Source organism: Pelobates fuscus, chromosome 1, assembly GCF_036172605.1.
Source record: "Pelobates fuscus isolate aPelFus1 chromosome 1, aPelFus1.pri, whole genome shotgun sequence".
NCBI classification, from domain to species: domain Eukaryota; kingdom Metazoa; phylum Chordata; class Amphibia; order Anura; family Pelobatidae; genus Pelobates; species Pelobates fuscus.
Window position 1 is genome coordinate 392792417 of NC_086317.1, and position 26022 is coordinate 392818438.

At 42.4% G+C, this 26022-nt stretch overlaps 1 protein-coding gene across 1 annotated transcript; it reads right to left on the minus strand.

The window, feature by feature from the left end:
• Window positions 1–2049: 2049 nt before the first annotated feature.
• On the minus strand, window positions 2050–24611 carry LOC134596272 (retinol dehydrogenase 7-like). Its single transcript, XM_063444759.1, has 5 exons — window positions 24593–24611; window positions 9765–10095; window positions 7916–8174; window positions 3856–4019; window positions 2050–2670 (listed from the first exon to the last, which is right to left on the minus strand). Exons 2-5 carry the CDS (start codon window positions 10078–10080, stop codon window positions 2435–2437), a joined length of 975 nt encoding a protein of 324 aa, XP_063300829.1. The 5' UTR covers window positions 10081–10095; window positions 24593–24611; the 3' UTR covers window positions 2050–2434.
• Between the last annotated feature and the right edge of the window lie 1411 nt (window positions 24612–26022).

Sequence of the window (26022 nt, forward strand, 5' to 3'; positions counted from 1 at the left end):
TGAATAAATTTGGCAAACTTTTGAATATATAAAAAAGTTTTTCTTTATTAGACACAATTATTGAGTGCGGTATTAGTACCTATTTTATTGTGTGTGTGTGTGTATATATATATATATATATACAAGTGAAAGCTTGGCACTCTCCTCAAAGACAATAAACGTGTCTTAATATGCCTGGGTGCAAATTGCTGGCGTCAAATATATACAGAAAAATGAAAAATCAAAATGCACTCACAGGTCTTCTTAAGTGGAACACTTAGTGCTTTATTGTTTCATAACTGGTGTACAGAAATCAATCGACGTTTCGACCCTGCCGGGTCTTTTTCAAGATCACAGAGTACATGGCAGTGAAGTGTTTATATATGAAATACAAATCTAAATCAATGTGCACTTACCCAATGGTGAAGTGAGGTGGAGTGAGTCTGCCCGTTAGAACCCGGAAGTGCTTGGAAGCCGCATAGGACGTCACGTGATCGGGACGTCGGACGGAAGAAAAGTGGTTGTCAAGGCAACGGTATACACAGAGAAAACTCAGATACCGGGCGCAAGTGAAACGCTGTGGAGAACAGAGTGGGAAGTATAGACTACCAAAAAGTCTGTACAACCCAGAAGCCAGGAAAGAGTGCTGGTTGACTAACCAGTGTAGTGTACTAACGTGTTAAAAGTTATAAACACACATGTGAAAAAAGTGCCCAACCAAAAAATTCAACCAGTGAGACAACACAAAAAGCCTGGCATCATGAATTAAAGATTAAAATCAAAGCGGAGAACAACATGTATTTAAACAATATTATATGCAAAATATATATATGTGATTTATACACTCAAGCATGCTGTTATATGCATAAGTTCCATATCAGAACAACTTAATAAACAATGTTATATACATAATGTATGCATGATTAATGCACTAGAGCATGCTGTAAGATGTACTGATAATGTGATGATCTAGTACTACAAAATATATCATAAACAAAATCATAAACTCTAAAGGTGACACCGACTAACTCCAATCACTCTATATATTTTCCAAATGAGTATCATATCTAAAGGATAAAGGGGACAGCCCATGAGTAACAAACTAACCCCACTTGGAGTAATCTGAGGTACCCCTGGACTAGTCAAAGTCCCATATCAGAACAACTTAATAGATAATAGAGCAGGAAGATAAATCGATAAGTGATCAAATGCCACTAACAACTATATCTAGCATAGTGCCAGATATTAACACTCAGACAGTCAACTGAGTGTTAATATCTGGCACTATGCTAGATATAGTTGTTAGTGGCATTTGATCACTTATCGATTTATCTTCCTGCTCTATTATCTATTAAGTTGTTCTGATATGGGACTGATTTTTTGGTTGGGCACTTTTTTCACATGTGTGTTTATAACTTTTAACACGTTAGTACACTACACTGGTTAGTCTACCAGCACTCTTTCCTGGCTTCTGGGTTATACAGACTTTTTGGTAGTCTATACTTCCCACTCTGTTCTCCACAGCGTTTCACTTGCGCCCAGTATCTGAGTTTTCTCTGTGTATACCGTTGCCTTGACAACCACTTTTCTTCCGTCCGACGTCCCGATCACGTGACGTCCTATGCGGCTTCCAAGCACTTCCGGGTTCTAACGGGCAGACTCACTCCACCTCACTTCACCATTGGGTAAGTGCACATTGATTTAGATTTGTATTTCATATATAAACACTTCACTGCCATGTACTCTGTGATCTTGAAAAAGACCCGGCAGGGTCGAAACGTTGATTGATTTCTGTACACCAGTTATGAAACAATAAAGCACTAAGTGTTCCACTTAAGAAGACCTGTGAGTGCATTTTGATTTTTCATTTTTCTGTATATATATATATATATATATATATATATATATATATATATATATATATATATATTGAGGTTTCTTTTGGAGTAACCTTTAATACCTGCATCATCCTGTAGAGAGTGCCAACACAATCTAGTAATTTGTATAGTTCTTCAAGGCTCAAGCATAAACATTGAGCATAAGTAAAATTCTCTGTCATATAATAATGGATTAATTGTCAAAAACCTTTTATTTAATCACGGACTACAAACAAAATTAATAACTGTACATTAGGGAATTTAGGAGATAGAAGAAATTAGTGCAGGCAGTTAAAATATTCCAAAATTAATAAAATATTAAAAAGCTGAACTTCAAAAAGTATACCTATTACTGATTGTTAATTTTACATGTATTCTTACAAGAGTAAGTTTATTATAATTTATTTAAATAGCACCAACAAAATTTATAGGGCTTGACATAATGAAGTGCAGTGAAGATTGAGACTCTTGCCCTATGGTTATTTATTTGTAAAATATTTCACCAGGATGGATACATTGAGATTTCTCTTGTTTGAAATTATTAATCTAGCAGGTTATGTAATAAGAGGGAAATGTTACTAATGTCCTTTGCTAATTGCACCAATCTCTGCAGGTTTCGTTTGTCTCAATGAAATAAGAAAATCAACCCACGAAGTAGGTAAATATGATAAAGGTATGAAAAAAAGTTTAGCATCCCATCCAGCAGAGTACCGGGTTTTGGGGTACACAGCCGTCAATGCGTGCTCAATGCAATCGGTGACCAAGAAAAGATTTGGGCTGCATTTTTCTAAACTCTGTTCAACAGTACTGCAATCTGTGTAAGAAAAAATATATATACATATATTAATTTTAAGCATACATTCTATAAATTATCATTATTGCTGAATGAACATGTATTTAGTATCACGTACCTTACTGATTGGTCCAAAAATACTAGTTGAGAATGAGTGGCAATAATTAAGGATCATGATTAAAAATGTTTCCAAATCCCACAGTTGTCTCTTATGATAAATATTTAATAGAAATGTCTTCACTAACATGAACAGATGCACTTTCAGTGACTTAGCCTTCATTAAACCCTGTTAGTAAATGCTTTCAATTAATTTGTATTTGGCAATGAAGTAGGCAAGACTTTATGAAGCCTGTGAGTTAGTTACCAAATATCAATGATGCAGCAGCAAATTTGGGTCAATTAAGTTTCTACCATTTCATTTTTTTTTTAAATCTATTATGGAGTAGTATGTGAACAATTTCGGAAATTGCCGTGAAAATGAACAAATGCACAAGTACACACATAATAAATTAATACTAATGGAGGATTGTAGAACCCCTAAATACTAGTAGAGAGCCATGACTGATTCACTCTTACTTCCTAACCCAATTTGTAAAAAAAAAAAAAAAAAAGTAAATCCTGCATTCGCACTCAATACAAATACAACCTTGGATTTGCACACTTCATATTCCAAACTTAAAAACTCTGCCTACAAGCATCAACACTAAACACAAATAAACACCTGCATTCAACACTAACTATATTCATATACACCACTGAATTCTCACACACTCCATAAAAACATACATTCAAGCATGCAAGCAAGCACTTAATGGAAGTACGGCATGCATCATTGGGCAAATGAAAGATGCAAAGCTGTTAACGGGTAGATCCGTAGCTGGAAAAGCTTTGTAGGAGTTGTGCAATAATTGAGAAACTACCTTTTGGTTTAAAACAATTCTTGCACACTGGCCACCTGTTCATTAGTTTTGGCACAGGCCATATTGTTGTGAATGAAAATCTGAATGGCAAATTCCTTTTTTTAAATCAGCTTTTTCTGCCACAATTTCGCCAGTTGGATTTTGATTTGCAGCAATTTAAAGCTTAGTAAATAATTTTTTATGTACATTAGCTTTCTTTGCTTGACAAATATCGTGTTTTTTTATCATTACAATCCTATTCTGATACTCAAATATATAGGAAAGATAATTAGAAAAACAGGTTTACATTTGTCATAGTAATTCTGCCCATAAGTCCTGCGGACTTCTTCTGTAGCTTTTGCCCAGATGTTGGTTAAAGCCTCTTTTTGCAAACTGGCATCAGCGACCCTTGTTTTGAAGAATCCAGGTTCCACAATGCTGATCTTCACTCCAAATGGCATCATATCACGTCTTTTCCAGTATTCATACAATACATAACAACAAAAGAGAATTCAAGAGGACATTTTAGTAAATAAAAAGAAGTTATATACTTGTATAATTTTTTATGCAAAATAAGAATACTTTCAGCTGTTAAAGATTTTATTCAGAAGCACCGAATTCAATAGAACCATTAAATTTTTTGTGATTTCCATCTGATATACTTCTGAGTACTAGTCAACCTAAGAGGCAGCCTAGGGAAGATAACACAGGATTTTTAATTCAAAGTGAATTTAAATTTTGCTAGAACTGAAACCATAGATAACAGAATGATTTGAGTTTACCTATTTTAACCTTATATTTGACATTCACTTCAAATTCTCACTTTAGTAAATAACCCTATAAGTCTTACTGAGCAGAATCTTCAAAAGAGACACAGACCAGGCCTGCTCATAGACTATTGGACAAAGAAATCTGTATGGGAAACTTTATACTATAGCAGGGGTAGGCAACCTTTTAGCAGCACTGTGCCGATATAGGATTGTGATGTCCCGTAGCGTGCCGGTCCTATTTTTTTTTTTTTTTAATTATTCTGCTTGTGTTATTTTTACTGCAGTTGCTTTGTATCGTTGTATTTGTGCGTATATAAGCTATTATATTGTATATGTTCATTAGTAGTTTATGGTATTGTGTATGATACATATGAATGTGGGCTGTGTATGGGTGCTGCTTGTGGAATTGTGTGTGGATGGATTTGTCAAATTGTGTGTTTGGTAGTGTGTGGGGGCTGTTTGGGGTATTGCATGTGAGAGGCTGCATGTGGGGTTGTGTGCATGTATGTGGATTGTTAGTGGAGTTACGTTTGTGCGGATTGTGCGTGTGTTTGTGTGTGGGCTGTTTGTATTATTTGTATGAGGGGAGGGTTATTCTGCATTTCTGTGTATATCTAGCAGTGTGGGTGTGTTCCCTGGGTTTCAGTGGGGATCAGGCTGGCCAGGTACAGGTCAAGGACAGGAGCTGCAACAGCAGGTGCGGGCTGCTCTACTACAGTGTGGATTCCCATTCACAAGTGCTGTGAGGAAGTGATCTGAGATCACTTCCTCTATGTGCTGCACTGCTTAAATTGAGGATTGTCCTTCACCAACTCTTCGTATTAGCAGATATCTGAAGTTTTACTGGGACTCCTGATAGGCCAGAGCCTGTTTGGCTCTAGCAGCCTTGAGTGCAGTGCAAAGACACCTTGAGTGCCGTGCATGGCACTAGTGCCATAGGTTGCCTACCCCTGTACTATAGTATACATGGTAAAGTGTATATTTTATAGTGTAGTGAAAATTTGGAGAGAAAGTGACAGAGAGAATAAATTGCTTTTATTGTGCACTAAAGACTTTACATAGTAAGTTTAGCTATTAAATCAGTTTATGAAATACAAGACTTCTGTGTCTCAATAAAGACCCAATAGCAAAGAAGGTTAGCATTACTGTATCTAATGTATGGCATACATGTACTTTCCCCCCAGTTCTCCACAAAGCTGGATCAAGTGAAGAGTTAGCAATGAAAACAAACAGCAGATAGGATACAATAATTATAGGGATTATTGCTAAGTCTATAGTTAAAGTAAACTTGTGACCCATGGAATATATGATTGTCATATTCACTATTTATTAGATTTCTACAAATGTTCCCAAGCTGTGTTCTTGCATGCTTCATCTGGGTTCAGCTCAGAAGATCATCTTGTGAAAATCTCACTCCAGTATTTTCTTGAACCAATCATTTCAGGTTAGAACTGTTCTGGGAAGACTAGGTGCAGCATGGGCTCCCTGTGTGACCCAGTTAAATCTTAAAACAAGGGGGCGGAGCCAAGCAACCAAGCAGCCCAGACGTGCTGGTAAGAGCTCCCACGTCTGGGAACAAAAACCGGGGCACCCTGCCCAGTCATCGAGTCCCACAGGCTGCAAACCGCTACAATCGTTACCGGGAGAGGCTACCGAACCAAATGGTACCTCTCTCGAACCTCAACTCAGCCTAACAGACACGCCGAGGCTTGCGGCCTATCAGACACTGTGCAACGGAGAGACGGCCGCTCCCCGAGCACGAAAGCATCTGGGACCCCAGCAAAGCACCTTACCCCTCCCCCCCCCCCCAGGATCGGTGGGGGTCATCCCGGTCCATACAACTTGTCGGAGACCACCCAGCTACAAAATACTCCTGGGAGAGCGGCAGGCAAGCGGGGAACACGAGGCATAATCAAAATGGCCGACAGTGGCGTTATTTACTCAGACCGCCAAAACCACAGTGACTGGACAGCAGACTTCAGCGCCAGGTTCGAAGCCATTTGCAGGCAGTTCTGGACACGCTTGGAGCAGAAACAAAAGACCCTACCACCAATACGGGTCGGTGCTGAACCCAGGCCACACAAGGAACGATACGCCATAGGGCCAAACAATGCAAGGACGGAGCACGGAAGGTGGAGACCCAAGCAGATACAGCTCCCAAAAAAGGTCGACCCAGCATCAGAGCGACAGGGAGTGCAATCTACCCAAGCCATCAGCGCCACCGGAGACACCCGCGGGTGCCCTGGAATGCAGCCCGACGCAACCATTCACCCCCCGCAGCTAAGGGCCTCGGACCTGACCCAAAAGTTCCAAAGCATCAAAGCAAACCCACACCAAAGTGCCGGAACAAACAAGACCGGACATTCATAGCATGTCTGCGACCTAAGCTGCCCGGAACCCGTTGCAGTACTCCTAACCTGAGGGCCTCGAGACGTATAACCACACAGCAACTCCCACATCCACGGAGAATGTACCGACGCTGCCACTCTGGGAACACAGACAACCGAGATACAGCTTATGGTGACACAACGAGCAGAAGCAATGGGAACTGTAAACTGGCCCCTACTGCAGCCTGGGATCAGTGGAGAGGGACACAAAAAGCTGTTGGGACTCAGGCTCGATATGAGATGCCAGTTGCAAGCATGGGTATTGGGTAAACTCTCTGAGTTTCATTGTTCAGCAACAGCCACTGGGTGTCACACTTACTGGCTATACATTATGTACAGGACAATCCTTACTAGTATCTATCCTCAAAATTCTTCTTATTTTGTTTAGTAATTCAGCTCATTATTTAGTTTATTAGTTAAGCCTTTGCCTTGCTTAATCAACTCCTATTATTTTAAATGCCTCCTGTGAGCATTATCTACCAACCCTAAATGCAGTTGGCTCGACCCCAGGGGTCAATACAATATATTAGGGCACTCAACTCTATGCGTGCTAAGCCACAATAGCCACCACTGTAGTCTAGAATGTACACATCTACTGCCGTTAGACCTACTAATACTGTTGTTAATATATATAGCACAGACGAGGTATCATTGTCATTTTCAGAGCCAGTTAGTCATGCATACTGTAACTCTAAATATACATATAGATGTCATATATACTATGTAGCATGGAATTTCTAGCATAACTAACTAGAGAACCATAGCCTGATACATACTCTATCTACAAGCAATGTCTCTACAGAAATACCACGCAATGTAATGCTACAGAATAGATAATACCACGCACATAGTCAGCTGATCTAGCTCGAAAGTCTACGCCCTCACACCACCGACTACCAAGTTACTCACTCTTGTTAACCTTAACACTTAATGCTAACCTGTTAAGCAAGTACTTGTATTATCTTATTACTTAACCTTAATGTCAGTCTACGTTCTGATCTTCAACGTTTTATGTTGCCTGTTATACTGACATAGCTGCTGTTTAACCCTGAACCAAGCATGAAACTTATAACAAAATCTTAAAACAAGATAAAATGTTTTGACAGACTATGGTGGGATGGTGCCAGTGCACTACATGATGCTTGGAATGATCTTTTATGGAACACATTGGTGGAAGGTCAGAAAGGTTGGAACAACGAGCCATGCTTACCGGATGCTGTCAGAAAATGATTCCACTGCATATTTAGACAAGCAATAACCTCCACCACAGATGCTTATTCTTCCACAAATGCTTGCTACATTGACTACACGTCCTCTGGCTTTCCTGATTAAAGGCAACATCTTGAGTGTAACATCAACAGTTCCCAACAAATTCACATTCAATATCCTAAAAAAATCTTCCTTAGTCAGCCATTCATTGGGTGCAATTGGGATGGAAATACCGGCATTATTAACCAGTCCCCAGAGTCCTGAACAAAAAAAAAGGAAAAAGGTTTATTTAAATAATTACAGACATACTCATCACTCTTAAAGAAACTCTAAGAACCATAACCCCTACATCACGCTTTAAGTGTTCCAATGGGAAATTATCTTTTCATTAGAAATTGGTAATTGTAAATCTATGGTGGGTAAACATTTTTGGAAGTGCATGACAAATACCTCTTTGGTGAAGTTCCAGTGTTCTGCACATATTAATATAGCTTCAAGGAGTGGATATACAATCCATATTTTCTCCAAGAGGGAGATGTTTTGGATCCTCCCTTTAAGATGTGGAATGGAATGTCCAGTATTTATTCAAATCCTGTAACTTTTACCTCAAAATTATTGCCAACATTTGCTCTTTTTTAACTCAAGATACAACTAAGGCACTTATTCATGCACTCATCATTTCCCGACTTGACCATTGGAAATCACTATTCATCGACCTTCCAAGTACACGCAATGCCCCTCTTCAGTATACAATGAATGCAGCAGCCAGGCTCATCTTTCTTACTGATTGCTACTCCCACACCTCACCCTTTGCCAATCATTACAATGGCTTCCTGTACCCTTCAGGGTCCAATTCAACCTACCAACAATAACCTACAAGGCCCTCAATAACTTCACTACATTTCCTTTTTACTCAACAAACACACCCTATCATTCCCTGTGCTCTGCAAGTGACTCTCTTGACGTACTGCCTACTCTCTTCTGCAGGATTTTTCAAGGGCTGCCTCATCCTTTTGGAATTCTCTACCCCATGCCAGAGTATCCTCTAGCATCGAGTCCTTTACGAAATCACTGAAAATATACCTCTTTAGAAAATCCTACCATCTTCCTGTGTGACATTACAGTTGTTCTCCTCAATTCATTTGCCTCCATAGCCCAACTCACTCTCTCCTTCCACTGTTCACTTGTTCCATGCACCACTTTTAGTAGCTTATCTCGACACAGGCATCTTTACCATCATCCCTTCTCCTCTCTGGCATGCTGTTATTCCTCTTGTGTCTCTCTACTTGTTCATAGATTGTAAGCTTGTTTTAGCTTTTTCACCTCTTGTCTCTTAATTTTTGTACGTCAATTACTTGTTTTCAAATATCCCCACTCTTTAATTGTAAAAAGCTGCAGACTATGTTGGTGCTATGTAAATGCTAGTAATAAATAATAATAATAATAAAAAAAGATTCCCTAATTTTTCAGGTTTAAATATGTCAAAAGCACCTAATTTCTAGGGCATTGGGCATTGGTAAGTAAATACCGGTAGCATATAAATTGTATGTGATAATGTAGTTGTTACGAAATAAAAAATAAAACTATAAAAACTATTTTACATGCAACTCCTTATTTATTTTAAATAATTTCCTGTGGGGATTTGCATGGGTAATAACTGAAAACCCAAAATGTATTTAGCACCTACATATTCCAAAACTATTCACAATAACAATGCTAGGACATACAAGAGTGAGTAATTAACAAACAAAATAATGTTGATAGATACAAGAAGTGAATATAATGGGTAATCTGTACATTGAGAATAACATATGATTCATATGTTTCATATCAAAGGGTTCACATCTGACCTTTTTCATTGACAATACCAGCCACCCACTTGGCAACAGAGCTCACATTCTGGATATTAGTAACATCAAGGATTGCTGTCTGCAGTCTGCTAGATGTCTCCTTCTTCAGATCCTCAGCCCCTTTATCTGTCAGACAAGCTGCCAGCACCCGCATCCCACGCTGGTCCAACTGCTTCGCCAGTAGGTTCCCAAAACCAGTGTCGCATCCAGTGATCAGCACATATTTATCAGAGAGATTCTGCAGTATATAGCTATGTCTGTGCCATCTGTACACGAGGATCAGTATAAATATTACCACCAGCAGAGGGAGCCACATGTTTGTGAATTGTCACTGAAATACAAAAGAAGGTTTTTTAAAAAAATAAAACAAGCCCGACCATTTCATTTACCTTTGACCTGCTTTGTAATAACTATTAACTTCTATAGCAATATTTTAACACACTTCCACTTTCACACTTTTCTTGGATACGCACAAGTTTATATGGGATTCCCATCTATTTTCAGTAATTAAATAGTAACTATTACTCAAATTATTTTATATCTGTAACCATATCCCATCTGTGATGTTACTTCAGACATATTTCATCCTGCAATACACACAGGAACCTCATATATATATATATATATATATATATACTGTATATGCAACATCACAGATGGAATATGGTTACAGATATAAAATAATTTGAGTAATAGTTACATACTACATCTCCTAACATTTCAATTACAGGCACTACAATCCACTACCACTGCCATTCCCGAGATTAGGCTCTGGATCCGCCCCTGCTCTGTATGCCTGTATCTGTATGACTATAAACCTGTGTATGTATGTCTTTGTATGCCTGTGTCTGTACGACAGTGTCTGAATGTCTCTGTGTATGTCTGACATTGTACCTGTATGTGTAGATTGTATGGCTGTGTGCCTGTGTTTGTTTGATTGTGTGCCTGCATATCTCTGTGACTGAGTGCCTGTATGGTTGTGTGTTGTTATATATCTATGTCTACATCGCATGGAAAAACACACAAAATGCGCTGAGGGGAGAGAGTCACAGAAAGGGGCTGGGGGAGAGCATTTTTTTTAAGGGGCAGGCGGCAAAATGCATCTCTGCCTGTGTAGCCAAAAATCCTTGCACTGGCCCTGAAGCTATATATTAGGAGGCTGCTTCAACAAAAGCAATGAAAAAGCGTCTAACAAAAGCACACACATTCACTGATAGACACACACATACTGACAGACACACTTACTGACAGACACACACGCTCAATGACAGACACACACACATTTACACATTCTTGCACACACTCACATCATTTGATTTATTGCTTCCAACCTTTGGGAGCTGGTGTTGGGCCTCTCCCTGGGGTCCAGTGTGGATCTTCTCTCGGGAGGTCTCCTACCTGCTCCCTCACGTGCGCAGTTTAGTGATGCCGGGCCGGAATTACATCATATTCCGGCACCCAGCATCACTACAGAGGGTGCGCGCGAGGGAGCAGGAAGACTGAGCTCCCTCGCTGCCGCCAGCTTCCTCTCCTCCCGGCCGGGTAAATTTTAGAGAGTAGACACCTGCAATGTGGGGAGAGCAGGTGCCTACTCTGCCTTAGTAAGCATGGCAAACTCGCGGTTTGCAAAAATATTCATTGTGGGCCGCATGCGGCCTTCGAGACGCATGTTTGACATGCTTGGTATAAAGTATAACTGACTGTGGGCACCAGGTAAACACAGATGTCCTGCATTTAAAATGCCCTGTATGGCTCTCTGATGCCCAGTGTTTTGCTGACCCTGACCTGTCATTTGCCAAAACAGAAGTAATTATAAAAAACAAACAAACACACATTTCGAGGAAGTATTTCCACGTTTAATGCATTTTGATGCATTATATAAACAATATATTAAAAATATGAAAAAAAGATTAAAAAAAAGATTAAAAGAAATATATATATATATATATATATATATATTTGAAGTTTCAGAAAGTGTTGCATTTACAGTTTGTTTCTATGTTGTTTCACCTTTGAACCATTTTTAAGTACAGTGAGCATTTAAACAGAACTTTGGCCTTATTATATATGAACAGCAAACTTTATGTGCTAAGTGAAAGGGTAAAAATTACAAGAAAGAAAATGTATTTTCTTAGTCGTAATAAAGTTTAAAAATTTGCATTCACAAGCTGATTTAACACTGCATTCTTTTCGACAGAGACATAAATCAAAATCAGATAGAAAGATAGAAAGAGCTATTTAGCAAATAATAATATTTAATGAACCACCTGGTAAAAGATTTATGTCATGAAAATTAAACAGTCAAACCATTTGATACTAAATATATCCTTTACTGTAAAATCATTAATAAAACACCGGCAGCAAAAGGGGTTAATTATGTGGTGACTGGCAAGCACTTGCTAGTTAGCCGACACATTAATACAAAATTATGTTATTGCACCTCCATATGCCACACCTGCCATGTGGGGCATGTATCGTAAATGGCTCCATCCCATGGGCATCTTGTGAAATCTACTTTAAATATTAATGGGGGCAGGACCTATTTCACCCTCTGGCTCTAATATTAACAGTAAAGGGGGGACCTAGCTTCCCCATTGGCCCCACTCACGAGCAGCATTTATAAAATGGCTGGTGGACATGCCATGAGCTCAGATAGAGGGGGAAAGCCTTATATAGTCTTTTCCACGCTATGACAGCTATCAGAAAGCATTGGCAGATTTTCCACTCATTGCAAAATGACCAAGAGCTCTCTTATTCGTTAGTTAGTGAGCCAACTAATAAGAGCATTCTGACAGCCAAGTCTCAGCCAACCGGAAATCAGAGCGCTCTTGGTCATGTTCCAAATTTTCCCATAAGAGGTCTTCCTGCTTATTCTGTAGCAAACCCTCGATGGTCGTAGATTGCGTTTTTTTATTTTTTTTATTGCAGCGTGGATTTGATTTTTTTTGCAAGATTTTTCTTTTTTTGGGGCATTCAGGACTTTTAATTCAATTTGTGGCATTGGTTATTATGGATTTTTATTTGGGGCTGAAGTACAGAAGAATTTTAATAAAGAAGCCTACTGATGGTAAGTATATATTTTTTGTTAACACGCTTTAGACAAGTAGAATTATTTTTAACTAGTTTTAGATTCGTTATTATTATGGGGAGGACTCGGAGGGGTAAGTAAGGAATTTAATTTATTTTAAGGGGGTGGTTAGGGGATTGTGGATTCCTAGCCACCCGTGGAAGACATGCTATTATTTAAGGGGTGGACAATAGCATATATATACCCCTACTGCATAAATAATTAGGGCCCCCAACCACTGTCTATGAGTGGAGGCTGGGGGGAACATTAGGTTCCTCAATTTATTATTAATATTTGGGCCACACAACTATCGCCCATGGGGACACACTAGATCATCCCACTATATTATTAATATTAGGGCACCCACCTGTCACCCATAGGTCCTCCACCATAAATATTTAAGGAAGGCCCCATCTGATACCCATGTGCAGAGGCACAGGGGGTGGGGGTATATGTCCCATTTGCTATTTTACAGGCACCATAATAGGTATGGGCCTGATGGAGACTTTGTCCCCTTCATTATTTCACATGACCCGCTCTTGGAATGGGGCCTTTTTTAGCGACTGGGCATTAATGGCTGCCGAGTCGCTAGGTTACGATACTTAGCAGACTTACCCCTATCTGCAGCATGGCAGGTGGGGGCATATGGAGGTAAATTACACCCGTTATAGTAGTATGAGAGTTCATAGGGTATTTATTATTATTTTTTAAATAATAGCCGGACACCACATAATTAATCCTTGCTCTACAGAGGGTTTTATAATTATTTGCTAAGAATTTAAAGGTAATTGAGCAGTGAAACTACAGAAGCACACCAAACCTGATTTATTTGGCTAATGTTGTTTTGGTGCTTAGCGTGTTAGTTTAAGTGAGCTATAAAGAGTTAAGAGTACAGAGTTAAATCATAGGTGAAAGTTTGCCAGACTCTCTTGTAATTGTATTTGCTGTTTGACAAGATCCAGGCTATAAAAGGTTTATATCTTGACTTCAACCTTGTCAGTTTGACTCGTTAAACAGGTATGAAACAATGAAGAGTCAGTGATAGGTTTATTTACTATAGGGAGAATTCAAAGTGGATTTTAAAGTGAAAGTCAAAATTACAACTGAGAAGAGAGTGTCTTATTTTCTCATTTAACAAAAAAGTGTAGATTTCAATAGAAATTAACGCTTTTATAAATTACGTTCTTACGCACTCTTGGCTGTCAATCAGACAACTAGCCCTGCTACTTGTTCAGTGGATCTAAACTCGAGACAGCAATTGCCAAGAGCTTTTTAATTGAGCTATATTGAGAAGACTGTAATTGGACATCCACAGAAAGTCTTGAGATGGGGATAGAATGGGAGGGCTTGCAAAGGCTGCATACAAGGTATCTACAGAGTTCAAGCTCTTTTTACGTATAAATAATACATAAATTAAATGCACAAATATTTTGACAGGGTGTATCTACTAAACAACATTTTTTTTATTTTGGTAGTGGTGTCCCTTTAATTAGGAATTCACTTGGACAGTCGATAATTTCAGCAAATTGAAATTCTCAATCATTTGTCGGTTATTAGATTTCTAAGAATCTATTAAAATATAACAATTCAGGTCCCGAAGTAAAATTTGTTTAATTTGAGGAATTTTATGTGGTTTTCAATACAAGGTATATCCTTTTAAATAATGCTGGAAAGCAACTTAGTTTAATAACTGGAAATATATTTTTCATAAACACACATTCCACTTTAGACTCTCATGTGGTTTCCCATTAAATTTTATAGTTTGACCGAAGGGTATCAAGCTAATTTTATAGCATGACAGGAGGCTTCATATTTGCTTAAGTCTCTCTTTACTAGAACTCCACAGCAGCACATTAACATAGAGAGAAAAACACCAAAGACAAAAACATAAGGCATCTATAAAAGGCTCCTCCCAAGCAACCATTTCCTCTTTCTTTGCTGCTCCGCAGTCAGTACAGGTCAGAGCACCACTGCCTCATGTTATACATGGGTGGCTGTGTGTTTTACTGTCTATTTCTTTGCATTGGTTTTATCTGTGCTTTCTCCTTCAGTTCTTACTGTTTTGCACTGTTTTTCTGTTGCTTGGGCTATTTACATTTTGGCTGTTTCGTCTGCCTGCCGTTTTCCTTGCCTTCAGTATCACTGTTTAAATATTTTATGCTTAGTTTTGTGTTTTTTATATTTTTTGCTTGTTGTTTTGGTGGACGGTCGCCAAGAAGCGGTCGCCCGACTGCCTCCCGTGCCGACCGTCGGGACTGTGGAGTAAGACTCCGGCGGCCCCACGTGTTCATTCCCGCCCGCCGGCTTTGTCCGCCGAGCGGGAATCCTCTACCTGTTTCCCTGTCCCACCCACGGCCCCGCTCGCATTCTATTCTTCTGTACCATTTTCTACTTGCTTTAATGCATGCTCCCTGGACTAATCAAGGATGGGTTACTGCATTATTTTGCATGCATCCTGCATGGGACCCTGCTTGGTTACACTGTCCCTCCCACTGAGCTGGGACTGATCTGGAAACCTGTTTCATCTCTACCCTGCACGTCCTATATGTCAAGATATACCTGCATGTCCCCTATAGGATTAACCTTCCTGCCTCCATATAACACTGGGCCGGTGCTACCCGTGCCCATATACTGGCCAGCTCTGTCCGTGCCCCTATGATTGGCCTGCTTTGTCTGTGCCCAATGATTTGGCCTGCGCTGTCTGTGCCATATTACGCATGCTACTGGCCTGGCGGCTCCATTCTGGACCCCTGTTTGTTGAGCCTGCATGCATTTACTACTTGCCTCTGCCAATAATAGGGGTGCGGCCCCTACTGCCTGCTAGTGATACCTGTTCTCTATCTCCTTAGGTATCACGTACCATCGTCTCGGACATTATGGAGGCCTCTGCAAAGGAGCAGAATTTGCAGGCATTGATTAATGCGGCGGTGTCCGCCTCTGTGGAGAAAGCCCTGGCTAGGGCCCTTCCTCAATCACAACTAGACAGGAGCGCGAGAGGAACCCCCCGCTTGGCAGACGACTCAGCTGAGTCAGACTCTCAAGAAAGAGAGCAGGCAATTGTGCAAACGCGCTATTGGAAGGGTGAAGGCCCTGAACCATGCTCCAGGAAGGGCAAGGCTTCGGCGGAGCGACATGGTTCGAGGTTATCAAACTCGCCCGCCAGGCGCCGCCATCTATCGGGCACAGGGGAGGAGGCCTCCTTACCCCCCCTACCATGGCCGTGCTGGATGAGTGGCGGGCAGACCAGTCTCCCTCAGAGGAGGAAGATAATTGGCGCTGGGAGGATGAAGACGTGCCGGGAACAGAGGCCCCCACAGTGGTACTGGGGAACGACACCTTTCTGGATGCTACAGGAGAGCCTCTGTTTGACCCTTGGTCTATCTGGCACCCCAGATCCTCAGAATGGTCACTGCCCGACCACTTGGCACAGTTCATGCACTACTGGGTCCGCACACCTCTTTAAGGGGAGGCCCGCAAGAAGCTGCGGGCGGAATGCCCCAGACCCGTCCTGCTGGACAAGGTGGCAGCGACCCCGGATTTTGACCCCCTGGTGGCCACGTATTTAACTCGTACGGGTCGAGATCCCGTTCAGCGTAGCCTCCGTTCAGCGCAAGATAAACAGCTGGATATGCTGGGCCCCCTGTGCAGGATGTTGGCATTAGCAGACGAGGCCTACACAGAGGGTACGAGCCTGGACCCGGCCTCCATGCGGGACTGGGCACTACGTTCCATTTGCCTGCTAGGCAATGCCAATGTGGCCCTCTGCACTGAGCGCAGGAAGACGGCTCTGTTCCGTATGGACAACAAGCTATCGGAACTGGGGTCCAAAGAATTGGGCTCCCTGGCTAAAGGCCTGCTGTTCGGGGAACCCTTCATTAAGGAGCTACATAAACAGGTCAATCTGTTTACTTCCCTGAATAAAGCACAATCCTCCATTAAGAAGGTATTTCGCCCACAATCATCCCGGATTTTTGGACGGGCTGGATGACAGCGGGGTTGTGTCTCCAGCCGCGGCTGGTCTTCGAGCCCCCACAGATCCCGTGGTCCATCCTTCTTTCCATCGTACCAATCCAGACCCCCCTACACTCAGAGGGCGGATAGAGGTCGTGGATACCGTGCCAGAAGACGAGCAAGATTTCCTACAGGTGAGTGCAACTCCTGCCACTTTCAATCACTCTACATTGCATGCGGGCAGACTGTTTCACTGCAGAGACAGGTGGCGAGAGGTGTCTTCAGATGTATGGGTCCTTCGGACGTTACGGGGTTATGTCATAGATTTCCATTCCCCTCCAACATAGGTTGGACCTCCAAGAGTCCCCATCATCGCAAGAGAACAACAGTCCTTGATAGATACGGAAGTTCGGGCACTGTTCGCCAAAGGCGCAGTCCAACGGGCCCCGGATTTGGGGGGCTTCTTCAGCTCGATTTTCCTAGTGAAGAAGAAGTCCGGAGAGTTCCGCCCAGTGATCAATTTACAGGAATTTAACACCTTCGTGTTCTACAACCACTTCAAGATGGAGGGCATTCATCTTCTTCGGGACCTTCTCCGGCCGGGAGACGGGTTCACGAGGCTGGACCTGAAGGACGCTTACCTCTCCGTCTGTCAGGCCTTAAGCCTCCCGATGTCTCCTCATGCTTCCAGGTTTGACAGAGCTTAGCCACACCCCCATTGCCGCGGTCTGCTATTTAATGTGACCGCACCAGCTGATAGACGCTGGATTATTGAAACGCGTACCGCGCCAAACTCACCGGCTCACATACCTCGGTGAGATGACCACTCGCTACTAGACCGGACTGGAGGAATATTCAAGTTCCCAACATCTCTCTTCATCACAGACAACTACCAGCACTCTCGGCAACCATTCACTGAAGCAACCGCCTCTGAGGAGAGCTGGGGACACAATCCCTCTACTTCCAGAAGTTAAGTAATTTACAGTCTCTGAGTTAAGAGCTAACAATGCTAAAGCTTTAATTCAACTTACTAAAGTCTGCTATCAAGTTGTTCAGCAATCCTGCTACAGCTTTCCTCAAATCAAGTATTATCCAAGTTCAGCTGTACCTGTCTTGCTACAGATAATCTTATCTCTTCATACTAAAGTCTTCTATCAAGTTGTTCAGCAAGCCTGCTACAGCTTTCCTCAAATCAAGTATTATCTTAGTTCAGCTGTACCTGTCTTGCTACAGATAATCTTATCTCTTCATACTAAAGTCTTCTATCAAGTTGTTCAGCAAGCCTGCTACAGCATCCCTCAAAACAAGTATTATTTAAGTTATACTGCACCAGTCTTGCTGCTGATAATTCCAATGTATATAATCTCTTATAATTTGAACTGTTAACAAGAATAACGGATGCTAATGAATTCTGAACCTTGCCAATGCTAAATGAAACAAACCGTTTATTATTTAAAGAAACAGTAACTGTAATTCTGGAACTGAAGTCTCAGTTCCATCTAAGTGTCTTAATAAAAGATCAAAGTCCTAACAAATCTGCAGTTGTGTTCCACATCATTTACTGTGAACGTGACACCGTCCCGGTGGACGAGGACTGTCGCAGATTCCTCCGCTTCGCCTGGAAGGGCGTTCCATGCCAATTCACATGCCTCAGCTCGGCTCCTTGGTGCTTTACCAAGCTCCTGAAGCCGGTGGTCGCCCGATTCAGGTCGGAGGGCGTCCGCTGCATAATATATCTGGACGACTTGCTGATCTTTTGCGAGGACCCCTCCAGGCTCAGATATCAGACACGCTATGCAATCTCCTTATTGGAACACCTAGGGTTCGTAGTCATTCTGAGGAAATCGGCCTTGGAGCCTTCCCAGATGATGGAATTCTTGGGTTTTGAAGTCGATGTGAAAGAATGCGTTCTTCGCCTGCCTTTGGCAAAGATAGCGACCATTCGGAAGGAGATAAGGTGGACTTTACGGCAAGACCGGATTCCCATACGAATGTTAGCTCGCGTGGTAGGTCTCCTCTCGGCCTCGATACAGGCGATCTACCCGGGCCCACTACATTACAGGGTCATGCAACGGCTGAAGGCATTTTCTACGCAAGAGACCCTCTTACGACCAGATGATCTCCCTGTCTCCGGACATGAAGGCCGAACTGCGCTGGTGGCTCCTGCATATGTCCACCTGAAACGGCAAGGCGATATTCGGACCAACCCCGGATTTCGTGCTGGAATCAGATGCGAGTCTTTGGGGCTGGGGTGCCACGTGCGCGACCGGGTCCACGGGGGACCCGTGGTCGGACAAGGAATCGGAATTCCACATCAATTGCTGGAGTTGCGTGTTCATTTGCGATTCAGAGCCTGGCAAACCACCTGTCGGACTGCTGCGTCCTCCTTCGGATGGACAATGTCTCAACGGTGCAGTACATCAACCGCTTGGGGCGCGCTCGGTCTCGAGCACTATCGGAGGTGACGAAGGAGATTTACATCTTCTGTTTCCAATGCAACATCACCTTACAAGCGGAATATCTTCCGAGGGAGTCGAACCTGACGGCGGACTGGATACTCGAGTATTAGAGGGGTCCGTTCACAATGGATCTATTCGCCTCCAGGACGAATCACCAGACCCAGAGGTACTTCAGTTGGCTCCCGGATCCAGCGTGCGCAGCGGTGGACGCTTTTCTCCAGGTGTGGCCTTCGCAGGGAGCTTACGCGTTTCCTCCGTTCGCTATGATTCCCAGGGTATTGCTACAAGTTCGACGTCAGCGTGTGTCCTTGGTGTTGCTGACTCCGCTATGGCAGAGTCAAACCTGGTTTCCGGAGCTCCTGGATCTCTCCTGTCGGGATCCTCTTCTCTTACCGTCCTCTTGAATGCTCCACTCGGACTCCCGGGGCAACCCCTAGGGAGGGACGACTGCCTGCACTTGGTGGCCTGGACTCTTTCAGGGGTACCTGGAATGTCGAGGCATTATCGCAATCAGCTAGAGACCTTTTCTGGGATTCCTGGGATCCTGGGACGAGGAGGTGCTATCTCTCAGCATGGGGTTCCTGGTGTCGCTAGTGTTTGGAACGGGATACCGATCCCTTTACGGGCCCTGTAACTAGCGTGCTGAATTTCTTGTCTCACCTTTTTGACCTGGGTCGGTCATACCACTCAGTTAACGTGACTAGGTCAGCTAGGGGCGCATGTCCCGCTTAGAGATTTTCCCATCAGCCAGGATCCACTAGTCTGCAGACTCCTGCGTGGGATGAGGCTGGCGCGTCCTCCGGCGCCTAAGTACTCTTCCCTCTGGGACGTACGTATGGTTTTAGCGTTCCTTCGGGATTGGCCAGATAACCTGGACCTTTCCCTTCGGCAGCTTTTGGCTAAATTTGCTCTCTTGTTGTGTCTGGTCTCGTTCAGACGTGTTTCGGATGCGGACCTTCGATGTCGACGCTTTCACGTTTTCTCCAGAGGGGTCTCCTTCAAGGTGGTTAGACGTACCAAGTCGGATTCGACAGCTGTGTCGTATCCTTACTTCAGGGATTCGCCTAAACTTTGTGTAGCGAAGGCACTGGCTCGCTATGGAGCGGTTACTGCTCCATTTCGCTCTTCTCATTCTGGACAGTTGTTGATTTCGTATGTCAGACCCCACAAGCTGGTCTCGTCCCCTACCCTGGCTCGATGGATAAGATGGCTATTGACACTGGCGGGAGTGAATGCGACCTTCGGAGCGCATTCTTCCGGAGCTTTCATGGCAGGCGCTTCCCTTCAGGACATTTTGCGTTCGGCGGCCTGGTCCCGTGAAGATACTTTTCGCCAATTCTACTTAAGACCGTCGGACCATGCTTCTTTTGCTTTGCTGTCGGAGCGTTAAAACAGCAAATATGAAGCCTCCTGTCATGCTATAAAATTGTAGATTATACTAGCTTTAGTGTAACTATAATCTTAATTTTATTAATGACAGGAGGCGAATATTAACCTCCCAGTTTTGTTTTCCCCCCCTTGTTTGGATGGATTGCTTTGATTGAATTTCTACTGAATTGTCTGGTCGCCTGGGCTAGATTTGGTAGTCTGGGGTGATATCTGGGAAGGTTGGGGAGGTGTCTTGTATATTGTATTGCCGGTAATTGATGATGGATTTCATGTCTTTTATACTATCAGTACTGGATTGTGGGATTTATGTTTTCTCAGGACATTTCGTTCACTAATCAGTGTTTTTCGACTCTGTTTATTTTGTTTCAGTTTAATGGTTCGACTACAGTTCATAGAATCGACTGTTTTGCAGGATGAAGATCAAGATCCCATCCATTCTTCGAAGTTTTCTTCCGGATGGCATTCATTGTTATGTTATGTTTTTTTCCTTTTATTAGTTTATTGGCATTGTTGTGTACCTTTTGTTGTCGCAGCGTGAAAGAGGAAATGGTTGCTTGGGAGAAGCCTTTTATAGATGCCTGATGTTTTTGTCTTTGGTGTTTTTCTCTCTATGTTAATGTGCTGCTGTGGAGTTCTAGTAAAGAGAGACTGAAGCAAATATTCACCTCCTGTCATTAATAAAATTAAGATTATAGTTACACTAAAGCTAGTATAATCTACAATTTACATCTAATAATATACCCTGCTCAAAAAAATAAAGGGAACACAAAAATAACACTTCCTAGATCTGAATAAATTAAATATTCTTCTGAAATACTTTGTTCTTTACATAGTTGAATGTGCTGACAACAAAATCACACAAAAATTAAAAAATGGAAATCAAATTTTTCACTACAGGCTTATCCAACTTTAATGTAATTGATTGATGTAATGTCCTTAAAACAAGTCAAAATGAGGCTCAGTAGTGTGTGTGGCCTCCACGTGCCTGTATGACCTCCCTACCACGCCTGTGCATGCTCCTGATGAGGTGGCGGATGGTCTCCTCAGGGATCTCCTCCCATACCTGGACTAAAGCATCTGCCAACTCCTGGACAGTCTGTGGTGCAACGTGACGTTGGTGGATGGAGCGAGACATGATGTCCCAGATGTGCTCAATTGGAGTCAGGTCTGGGGAACGGGCGGGCCAGTCCATAGCATCAATGCCTTCGTCTTGCAGGAACTGCTGACACACTCCAGCCACATGAGGTCTAGCATTGTCTTGCATTAGGAGGAACCCAGGGCCATATGGTCTCATAAGGGGTCTGAGGATCTCATCTCGGTACCTAATGGCAGTCAGGCTACCTCTGGCGAGCACAAGGAGGGCTGTGCGGCCCCCCAAAGAAATGCCACCCCACACTATTACTGACCCACTGCCAAGCAGGTCATGCTGGAGGATGTTGCAGGCAGCAGAATGTTCTCCACAGCGTCTCCAGACTCTGTCACGTCTGTCACAGGTGCTCATTGTGAACCTGCTTTCATCTGTGAAGAGCACAGGGCACCAGTGGCGAATTTGCCAATCTTGGTGTTCTCTGACAAATGCCAAACGTCCTGCACGGTGTTGGGCTGTAAGCACAACCCCCACCTGTGGATGTCAGACCCTCATACCACCCTCATGGAGTCTGTTTCTGACCGTTTGAGCAGACACATGCACATTTGTGGCCTGCTGGAGGTCATTTTGCAGGGCTCTGGTAGTGCTCCTCCTGTTCCTCCTTGCACAAAGGCAGAGGTAGCGGTCCTGCTGCTGGGTTGTTGCCCTCCTACGGCCTCCTCCACGTCTCCTGATTTATTGGCCTGTCTCCTGGTAGCGCCCCCAATGCTCTGGACCTGTCTTGCTAATTGCTTATAATTTCCACCTGTTGTCTATTCCATTTGCACAACAGCATGTGAAATTGATTGTCACTCAGTGTTGCTTCCTAAGTGGACAGTTTGATTTTGCAGAAGTGTGATTGACTTGGAATTACATTGTGTTGTTTAAGTGTTCCCTTTATTTTTTTGAGCAGGGTATAAGGACACCACTAGTTATCACCATATTCGATATCTATAGGTACTTGTTTCACTCCATAAATCCACACACACACTGACACTCATTTACAGTCACACACAGACTCAATGACAAACATACTCTCACTGATTTCACAGACACTCACAAACACACACTGACAGACACACACACAAACACTCCCTAATTTTTATTATTTTTATAATAAAAAAATGTCCACCTAGCCTCCCTACTTTGAGAGCTGGCGTAGATCTGTCCCTGGGGTCCAGTGGGGCTGCTTGCGGCTGTGTTTGAATCCGAGGTGGCGAGGGAGCTGTGATCTCCCTGCTCTGCTCCCTTGCGCCTCACGGGATGTCTACTGATGCCGGGAGCCGGAATATGATGTCATATTCTGGTCCAGCGGCATCAGCAAACTGTGCGTGAGGGAGCAGAGCAGGGAGATCAGAGCTCCTTCGCCGCCTAGGATTGAAACACAGCCGCACTCTGCGCCAGGTCCATAACGTGGCCTGGTAGGTGGTTGCCTATGCCGCCTTATGGACACGCTCAGGGTTTAGTATTTTGCATTTTTCACACACGAACGTCACTTTTACTGACTATATTATTGTTGTAATATGTTTTACTGTTTTGAAACACTTCTGTTTGTGTTCAATGAAGTGTCCCAAGTATAACAGCACCCTCATGTTCAGGTTTAATCGTGCTTTGGAAAGTTAGAGAGTCAAATATAAGGCTTGCATTTCATTTTTTTCACATTGAAATTTGCCGGTTTGGTAATGTTGCCTTTGAGACCGTATGGTAGCCCAGGAATGAGAATTACCCCCATGATGGCATACCATTTGCAAAAGTAGAGAGCCCAAGGTATTGCAAATGGGATATGTCCAGTTCTTTTTAGTAGCCACTTAATCACAAACACTGGCCAAATATTAGTTTTTTTTTGTTTTTTTCACACAAAAACAAAAATGAATGCTAACTTTGGCCAGTGTTTGCGACTAAGTGGCTACTAAAATAGACTGGACATACCCCATACCTTGGGTTGTGCACTTTAGCAAATGGTATGCCTTCATGAGGGTAATTCTCATTCCTGAGCTACCACATGGTCACAAAGGTAATATTAGAAATCTGGCAAATTTTAATGTGAAAAAAAATGAAAAATGTAATGTGCTATATTTGACCCTGTAACTTTCCAAAACACCATAAAATCTGTTAATGGGGGGTATTGTTGTACTCTTGAGACTTTGCTGAATACAAATGTGTGCATTTTGTTGCAGTAAAAGCTAACAGTATTATGACATTTACAGCTAAAATGTGAGGCGGAAGTACAATTTTTTTTTAAAAAAAAATCTTAATTTCTCACAGTTTATTTTATTTTATTCATAATAAATTATGTTTCATATATGAATAGTTCATGAGTAATTGAAGCCCTGTTTCTCCTGAACAAAATGATATTTAATAAGTGTGGGTGCACTTAATATGAAAGAGGTGAATTATGGTTGTACAGACATATAGCGCAAATTCTAGTTTTTGTTTGCATTTTGTTTTAATCAGAACGTGTACTATTGACTCCGTCCTGAAGGGGTTAACAGCTAACCTTTGGCACTACAGTTGTTGTGTACACACATTCCTTACTTAAAATGCCAGCCAGTCATAGGAAATTAAGTCTGAACAGTTGGAGTATTAACTAATCTTAGATGCAACCCTCCCTCCCCAAAACCCTAAAGTGCAGTGGTAAACCCTTCCTGTCAATGTACAATGCAGAGTAAGTCCTCGCTGCAATGCGTCATTACACTCTGCACCAAATTTCACATTAGTGCTAATCACACACTACACATTGTATTTGGTTTTAATAGCAGAATCCCACCCTTTGTTTGCCAGAGGAATGTGTAATACCTCATCTAGCATTGAAAGAGTTACACAATGCCCTTCTTACCAGTGTTCAGATCCAGCACAGATAGAGAAATATGAATTATAGGGAGGGATAAACGGAAGCCAACCAATACATGGTAAAGGAAGTCTGAGTGAATAGGAGAGAGGCCAATAGAATGAAATGAGGAGGTGTTTAAGGGAAACTGACCCATAAGGCAAAGTTATTGGCCAATAGGGTGAATGAGAAACAATACTCACTGGAATGGTAGAAGGGAACCTGGGAAATACCATTATGAAAGGGGTGTAATGATAAGTGAGAGAAATAATACAATAAATAATAATGTAAAGAACTATAATGTCATCCACTTTGGTAAGGGAGAATATGAATACAAAGAGGCAGAAACTAGTGTGCTTGCACCAGAGCAGCAACCCCTGAATCAGTAAGGAGTTAGATGACGAGGAAGAAAGCACTAAAGTTACTAAACCACTCGGACAGCAAGAGGTTTTGGAATTAAATGAAAAACTTTTTTTTTGCTGCACTTCCCTGCCCTGCCTGCCAAGTGTTGTTGCTACTCTCTATGCCTAATTAAAGGGACACTATAGTCACCAGAACAACTACAGCCTAATGTAGTTGTTCTGTTGTGTATAGAGTGTCACTGAAGGCATTTTAATGTAAACACTGCCTTTGCACGTGTCATCTTTGGGCTTGGTTCCGAAAAAATGAACCGAGCACCTTATGGCTCATTCACCACTTATCCTTCCAATTTGGATCTTCTGTGAATGATGGCAGTGCTGAAGAGGTCTTTCGTGTACAATATGCATCTTTTGATCAGGCATTGTAGTTGGTTCGTCTGGTAGGGCTGGAAAAATCTGAAATTCAGTCTGCATTTAGTTTCTTGCCAGGTCGTTTAGATGGTTTTCATGTACTGGGCTGTCAGTTTAATTGTAATTTCTTTTATCACATGCACCTTCTGATTGGCTGTTTTTCAGTTCCTCTTTGGAATGAGTTGTTTTGCAGGTAGTGGTTTGTTCATCTCTTCGGCATTATCTCGATGATTTTTTGTACAGACTTGTTGTTCCACTTTCATAGGGTTATGGCAGATTTTGGTGTTCCAGGCGCTGAGAAGAAAATGGAGGGCTCTAGTACAATTATTTCTTCCTGGAGATTGAGATACAGTTGGTAAATAGGATTTTTCACTTGCCGGAGGACAAGCTTCAGGCTATGTTATCTCTGGTGGATCAGGTCCGAGGGGCTCCATTTTGGGCCATTTGAGTTCTGCAATTCATATTGGGCAATTTAGATTTTTTTCTGTAAGTCATGCCGAGGCGCGAACTTACAGTCACTGACTTTCCTTGGCTACGGTTGGTATTCATCTACCTTTTTTCAGTGTCTTACCTGAGGTGGGAGTCCGGTAGGCAGAGATTTGTGCTCACCCTTGCTGAAATACACAGTCCAAGGTGATAAGGTAAGAAACCACCAGGACTGTGAATCTG

What these genes read in the sequence shown, in the direction of transcription:
- LOC134596272 (XM_063444759.1), bottom strand. Translation starts at nt 10,080, where the DNA reads ATGTGGCTCCCTCTGCTGGTGGTAATATTTATACTGATCCTCGTGTAC. An exon ending in TCATTTTCTGACAGCATCCG is followed by an intron (nt 4,020 to 7,915) that starts GTAAGCATGGCT and finishes ATACTGGAAAAG; the next exon opens with ACGTGATATGATGCCATTTG. An exon ending in GCAGAATTACTATGACAAAT is followed by an intron (nt 2,671 to 3,855) that starts GTAAACCTGTTT and finishes TTTCTTACACAG; the next exon opens with ATTGCAGTACTGTTGAACAG.